This window comes from Sinocyclocheilus anshuiensis, unplaced genomic scaffold, assembly GCF_001515605.1.
Source record: "Sinocyclocheilus anshuiensis isolate Anshui unplaced genomic scaffold, SAMN03320099.WGS_v1.1 scaffold499, whole genome shotgun sequence".
In the NCBI taxonomy this organism is placed as follows: Eukaryota; Metazoa; Chordata; class Actinopteri; order Cypriniformes; family Cyprinidae; genus Sinocyclocheilus; species Sinocyclocheilus anshuiensis.
In genome coordinates, this window is record NW_015551033.1 from 311612 (window position 1) to 319937 (window position 8326).

Below are 8326 nucleotides of genomic sequence, written 5' to 3' on the forward strand. Positions count from 1 at the left end.
GTTCACGCCAATAACGATAACTATAACGATAACTATATTAGCACAATAAATATATTAGCATTCACACCAATAACGATAACTATACACCAATAACGATAACTATAAAGATAACTATATTAGCACAATAAATATATTAGCATTCACACCAATAACGATAACTATAAAGATAGCTATATTAGCACGATAAATATATTAGCATTCACACCAATAACGATAACTATAACGATAACTATATTAGCACGATAAATATATTAGCATTCACACCAATAACGATAACTATAACGATAACTATATTAGCACGATAAATATATTAGCATTCACACCAATAACGATAACTATAACGATAACTATATTAGCACGATAAATATATTAGCATTCACACCAATAACAATAACTATAACGATAACTATATTAGCACAATAAACGTATTAGCATTCACACCAATAACGATAACTATAACGATAACTATATTAGCACAGCAACTATATTAACGTTCACACCAATAACGAAAACTATAACGATAACAATATTAGCACGATAAATATATTAGCATTCACACCAAAAACGATAACTATAACGATAACTATATTAGCACGATAAATATATCAGCATTCACACCAATAACGATAACTATAACGATAACTATATTAGCACGATAAATATATTAGCATTCACACCAATAACGATAACTATAACGATAACTATATTAGCACGATAAATATATTAGCATTCACACCAATAACGATAACTATAACGATAACTATATTAGCACGATAAATATATTAGCATTCACACCAATAACGATAACTATAACGATAACTATATTAGCACGATAAATATATTAGCATTCACACCAATAACGATAACTATAAAGATGATTATATTAGCGTAAACACTATTAACTATAAAGTTAACTATAACGATAACTGTATTAGCACGATAACTATATTAACGTTCACACCAATAACGAAAACTATAACGATAACTATATTAGCACGATAAATATATTAGCATTCACACAATAACAATAACTATAAAGATAACTATAGTAGCACAATAACTATATTAACGTTCACACCAATAACGAAAACTATAACGATAACAATATTAGCACGATAAATATATTAGCATTCACACAATAACAATAACTATAAAGATAACTATAGTAGCACAATAACTATATTAACGTTCACACCAATAACGAAAACTATAACGATAACTATATTAGCACGATAAATATATTAGCATTCACACAATAACAATAACTATAAAGATAACTATAGTAGCACAATAACTATATTAACGTTCACACCAATAACGAAAACTATAACGATAACTATATTAGCACGATAAATATATTAGCATTCACACCAATAACGATAACTATAAAGATAACTATATTTGCTCGATAACTATATTAACATTCACACCAATAACATTAACTATAAAGATAACTATATTAGCACGATGAATATATTAGCATTCATAACAATAACAATAATTATAAAGATAACTATATTAGCATGATGACTATATTAACGTTCACACCAATAACGAAAACTATAACGATAACTATATTAGCACGATAAATATATTAACGTTCACACCAATAACGAAAATTATAACAATAACTATATTAGCACGATAAATATATTAACGTTCACACCAATAACGAAAATTATAACAATAACTATATTAGCACGATAAATATATTAGCATTCACACCAAAAACGAAAACTATAACGATAACTATATTAGCACGATAAATATATTAACGTTCACACCAATAACGAAAATTATAACAATAACTTATAAATATATTAGCATTCACACAATAACAATAACTATAAAGATAACTATAGTAGCACAATAACTATATTAACGTTCACACCAATAACAAAAACTATATTAGTGTTCACACAATAATTGTAACTATAACAATATTTGCGTTCACACCAATAACAATAACAATAACTATATTAGCGTTCACTCCAATAACGATAACTATAAAGATGATTATATTAGCGTAAACACTATTAACTATAAAGTTAACTATAACGATAACTGTATTAGCACGATAACTATATTAACGTTCACACCAATAACGAAAACTATAACGATAACTATATTAGCACGATAAATATATTAGCATTCATAACAATAACAATAACTATAAAGATAACTATATTAGCACAACAACTATATTAACGTTCACACCAATAACGAAAACTACAACGATAACTATATTAACACGATAAATATATTAGCATTCACACCAATAATGATAACTATAAAGATAACTATATTTGCTCGATAACTATATTAACATTCACACCAATAACAAAAACTATATTAGTGTTCACACAATAATTATAACTATAACAATATTTGCGTTCACAACAATAACAATAACAATAACAATAACTATATTAGCGTTCACTCCAATAACGATAACTATAAAGATAACTATATTTGCTCGATAACTATATTAACATTCACACCAATAACGAAAACTATAACGATAACTATATTTGCTCGATAACTATATTAACATTCACACCAATAACGAAAACTATAACGATAACTATATTAGCACAACAACTATATGATTATATTATCGTAAACACCATTAACTATAAAGTTAACTATAACGATAACTGTATTAGCGTCCATACCAAAGGACGATATTTTAACTGTGTGCTGCAGTTTCATCATTTGTAGCTTTAAAAATGCTTGAGCGCTTTAAAGTTGGGTGGATTCTGATTGGCTTTCAAAGTTTTCATCGTTCATAAGCTGGAAAAAAAATCGTTCTGAATGTGATTCCACTGATATTGTACCTCTGTCGTTATCATTATAACTGCAGTGTGGACTTCCATATTCGTACAGAATTAGAACGATTATTTAAACTTTAGAGTTATAGTTACCGTCTTTTTGGTGTGAACAGGCTTTTAATTTTGTGTGGAATAAAGTTAATCAACAAATCCGATCAGATCCTGGCATTTCTGAGAGCAGCACACATCAGTAAACGAGGCTACAGCATAATGAATAAAGCAGCACTGCCTATATCCCGTCACATCTAATGAAAGATTGATGTCTTGTGCGTGTCTTCAGCTGTGCTCTTATGTAAAGATCACGTAAGGATCTTTGTTCATAAACTCCATGAGCACAGATTCGGCTGATGGACCTGCAGTATTTATGACAACAGGTCGATGACACGTGACGAATCTGCAAACACCCGTGAGAAATTAAAACACTGCATCTAAACTACACACTCCATCAACTCCTTATGAGAACCTCTTGTCTTTTTCTCATCTATTCATATTCAATATAAGTTCAATATTCAATAAGCTAGAATTCTAAAGTCTGGGGTCAGTAACATTTTGTAATGTTTTTAAATGAAGTCTCTTCTGCTCACCAAGGCTGCATTTATTTGATCACAAATACAGTAAAAATTGTGAAATATTATTAGAATGTAAAACAGCTGTTTTCTATGTGAATATCTGTTAAACTGTAATGTATTTCTGTGATGCACAGCTGTATTTTCAGCATCATTACTCCAGTCTTCAGTGTCACATGATCTTCAGAAATCATTCTAATATGCTGATTTGATGCTCAACAAACATTTCTGATTATTATCAATGTTGAAAACAGTCGTGCTGCACAATATTTTTGTGTAAACTGTGATACATTTTATTTTTCAGGATTCACAGATGAATAGAAAGTTCAGAAGAACAGCATTTATTTGAAATAGAAATATTTTGTCACATTATAAATGATACATTTAATGCATCCTTGACAAATAAAAGTATTCCTGAAAAAAAACGAATTTAAATATGATAACTATATTAACATTCACACCAATAGCGAAAGCTATAACTATATTAGCACGATAAATACATTAGCATTCACACCAATAACGAAAACTATAACGATAAGTATATTAGCACGATAACTATATTAACGTTCACACCAATAATGAAAACTATAACGATAACTATATTAGCACGATAAATATATTAACGTTCACACCAATAACGAAAATTATAACAATAACTATATTAGCACGATAAATATATTAGCATTCACACAATAACAATAACTATAAAGATAACTATAGTAGCACAATAACTATATTAAGCTTCACACCAATAACAAAAACTATATTAGTGTTCACACAATAATTATAACTATAACAATATTTGCGTTCACACCAATAACAATAACGATAAATATATTAGCACGATAACTATATTAACATTCACAGCAATAACAAAAACTATAACTATATTAGCACAACAACTATATTAACGTTCACACCAATAACAAAAACTATATTAGTCTTCACACAATAATTATAACTTTAACGATATTTGCGTTCACACCAATAACAATAACAATAACTATATTAGCGTTCACTCCAATAACGATAACTATAAAGATGATTATATTAGCGTAAAAACTATATTAACATTCACACCATTTATTTGAAATAGAAATATTTTGTCACATTATAAATGATACATTTAATGCATCCTTGACAAATAAAAGTATTCCTGAAAAAAAACGAATTTAAATATTAATTTACATTTAAAATTATTATAATATTTAAAATATATTTACAAATGTAAATATGCAATTAAATATCTACTTATATATTAAATATTATATATGATATACATTTTATGTGTATATACACACACACAAACACACACACATATATACATATATAGAACGTATACAATATTTAATATTTACATAGAATATATAAGTGGCCTGTAATAAATGAACTAATATATATATTTAAGAATTAGGTTATGTTAGATTTATGGGAACATAGAATCATAAAACATCTGGTTGGACACTTTACTAGTTTACTAAACACACGAGTCAGAATCGTCATGTGCTGTTAACCTGATCTTAAAGATCTGCGCTTCCTCTGAGGGGAAATAATCGATATGAGCCATTAGACGAGAGCAATAAATAACTAATCGAGAAATAAAACCCTGGACATACCTAAGAGGCGTCGATGGAACAGGAACTTCCCGGCGATGAGGCCCGTGATGATGGCGAGGATCCACATCAGGACCTTGAGGACGTTCCATCCTCCTCCGGGATATTTACTGACCACGAACGAGAAGCAGTTTCCCACCACGATCATGTGCGCTTCCGTCTGGCTGTGAGACACCGGGTCCTCGGCGAAGATCAGCAAGTTGAAGAAGGTGACCAGGTAAGCCACGAGCAGACGAGACCAGGGGTGCTGGAAGTAATAGCGGAAGCGGCCGCTGATCTCCATCCGTCGGAGGACAGCCAGACACCGTCCGCCTGAAACACAGCAGACAGAGATGTCTGAATCATTACTGACTCACCCTCATGTTCTTACAAACCCGGAGGACTTTCCTTTTGCAGTGGAACACAAAAAAAGAGACACTTTATGATACTTTTACGGTCTATTTTGTCCTGTTCACTGTTTGTCTTCAGTGTATGTTAATGAGCAGCGCGAACATTTGTTGAAGTATCTTATTTTGTGTTCCACAGAAGAAAGTCAGTCATGCAGGTTCAGGTGACCGAATTGTAATATTTGGATGAACTAATAATTTAGACAGCAGGATAATTATAGCTAACTAAAACTGAAACCTTTTTTTTTTTTTTTAAATAAATTCAGCAGAATTATGAAAGCCAATTTCCACCAAAAATAAAAAAGGTAATTGCTGTTTATCTCACAATTCTGACTTTTTTTCCTAGAAGCTGCAAGTTTATACCTCACAATTCTGAGAGAAGTCAGATAAAAAATTGCAATAACCTTTTTTTATTATTTTTTATTCAGTGGCAGAAAAGGGCTTCCATACAAAAAAAAATAAATAAATAAAAAAATTAAAAAAAGAGTAATTTATTTCAGCTAGTTCTCAAAAAAAAACTAATTTTCATGTATTTCAAAATAGCAATAAATAAATGCATTATGTAGACATTAAAAACTAATAAAAATAACAAAAACACACAACAAAATTACTTGACTCAAATTTAAGTGAAAATATAAATTATAAAATTAAAGCCTGATATTTCTTATTAAAAAAAAAAAAATTCAGGTCATATTTTAGCTCATAATTAATATCTGACAGGAGCATGAGTGTTCTGGAATAACCCACTGCTCAGAAACAGAGCATGTGAGCGGAGCGGAGCGTGAGCGTAGCGGGGAGGTAATATTTCCTTAAGAGCGCAGAGCGCCTTTCTGAAGATTCCGCTCCGCTCCGCTCGCTCAATACACTCAGCGCCACTCGCTCAACCCAGAATGCCGTTTGGTGATTTGCTTGTTCGAGAGCGAGAATCTGTAGAGATCTCCATAGAGCGGAAAACGTCACACCGCTCCGCTTCGCTCACATGCTCTGATTATTACAGCAAAGCACGTGATTACAGTACTGAGCCACTGCATGCTATTAAATTAAAGATGATGTACCATAGAGCAAAAAAAGAGAGAGAGACCATGTTTTGGCCAAATGTCCCCATATACAGAGGGAAACCTGAAATCACTCAAATACAATGATGTTAATATAATGTATAATTATAATACATTATATTATAATAATATAATGTATATATACATGGGCGACATTAGGGGGGGGCAAAGTCGCCCATGTATATATACATTATATCCCCCCCCACCCCCAAATTGTTAGTCATGGAATACCTGATGTCGGCCTGCTTAGCCAAGCGCTAAATACCCTCAATGTGTTTTTGCAGCGTTGAGCAATGTAACCAATCACAGACATATCTGTTGATTTCTTAAACGCAATAGCCAATCAGAAACGTTTTGTCAGAATTCACTCACCGCTGAAAGCGGCGCAGTTTTTAAGTGCAGGTTTGCACGCTTGTGAATCATCTCATGACTACGTGCAGACGCGATGTAAATAAGAGATTTATTGTGCAGTTTAGAGAGCTTCATTGATTATAACGGAACTTTGTAAGATCGCGATGAACGAAGATGAGTGACGCTTTTTAGTGATAAAGGGAGCACGCTTTGCGCACTTTCTAGGGTATAATGCATTCAGAATTTGTATGAAACTTTCGTTTTGCGGACACATAGGCTACACCCTGCAAAGTTTCGGGAATGACATCCGCATATTTATGCATGAATAGCAGTGATTGGCAATGGACGGAACATAAAATATGTTGTTTAATTCTGGAACCGGTCCTGGCCAAACCTCCAGACAGCACGCGTCCCAAGCGAGGTCTAATTCACGGACCAAAAGCGTATGTAAACTTTATTGAGATCGGGACATATCAACCAGTAATTTCATTTCATTTCGAGTAACGGACGGTAGAAAGTTCAGCAATGAATGGTATGCAATTTATGACAGTATATAGTCCCACAACCGATCGTTTATTTTTTCCTCATGTGTCATGTCTGTTGGTAACTACGATTCAAAACGGAAACATTTCAAGTGACACGGGAAAAAGACACGGAAAACTTCAGTGAACATCAGAAAAGCAGCGTGCACATTTCTGGTTAAAAATGAAAGGCCATTCACATTCGATTAATCACCATAGAAGTCAACAGGAAGAGCCAAAGCGCCACAGTTCACTAAACGGTGGCAACCTCTTTAAGTTATTCTTCACTGTGTTGGATTGACTGCTTTGATGCGATGCAATACGGTAGGGCATTGTTTTGATGCTTACATCAGAAAAAAAAACATACGTATGTATATAGTAGTTGAAGTAATAAAATAAATTAAACTATATAGACAAATTACAAAAACACAGCAAAATGATTAAAACGTTCAATTAAATAAAAATTAAACAGAAACAGAAAATATAAAACAACAAAATCTATAATAGTATATTAATGATAGTAGAACAATACTGATTAAATCAGACGATACTGAATCATGTCCAATGATAGTAGAACAATACTGATTAAATCAGAAGATACTGAATCATGTCCAAGTCATATTTCACAACACAATCAAAATAAAGAACTGCAAAAATGTTTATATGTAAATATTTCTTTTAAAAAATCTTTATGAAAAGATTTATTAATTTTTTTTTTTTTTTGGGTGGAATCTGACCTGGATGATTTTAGGAAATTCACCAGTAACATTTATTATTTTGGGCTGGAGCTTGAAGACAGTGATTCAGATTCAGATTGTTTATAGAAACAGAGAGAAAGAAAACGAGCATGATATACAAACACCCGTCCGTCGGAAAGAAAAACTCTCGCGTCATTTGATCAGCAGCACGTGCGTGCTCTTTCAGCATGTTCCACTCACTCACACACACACACACACACACTCACACACACTCACTCACACTCACACACACACTCACACACTCA

The 8326-nt window shown here is 31.9% G+C and overlaps 1 protein-coding gene across 1 annotated transcript in view; it reads right to left on the minus strand.

The window, feature by feature from the left end:
- The window catches only part of LOC107661285 (transmembrane protein 117-like), a 64689-nt gene that overhangs the window by 54932 nt on the left and 1431 nt on the right, over nt 1-8326 (minus strand). Inside the window, exon 2 of the mRNA XM_016450782.1 lies at nt 5014-5322. Within this exon, the coding sequence (XP_016306268.1) occupies nt 5014-5322 (309 nt within the window). The remainder of the gene's footprint in view (nt 1-5013; nt 5323-8326) is intronic.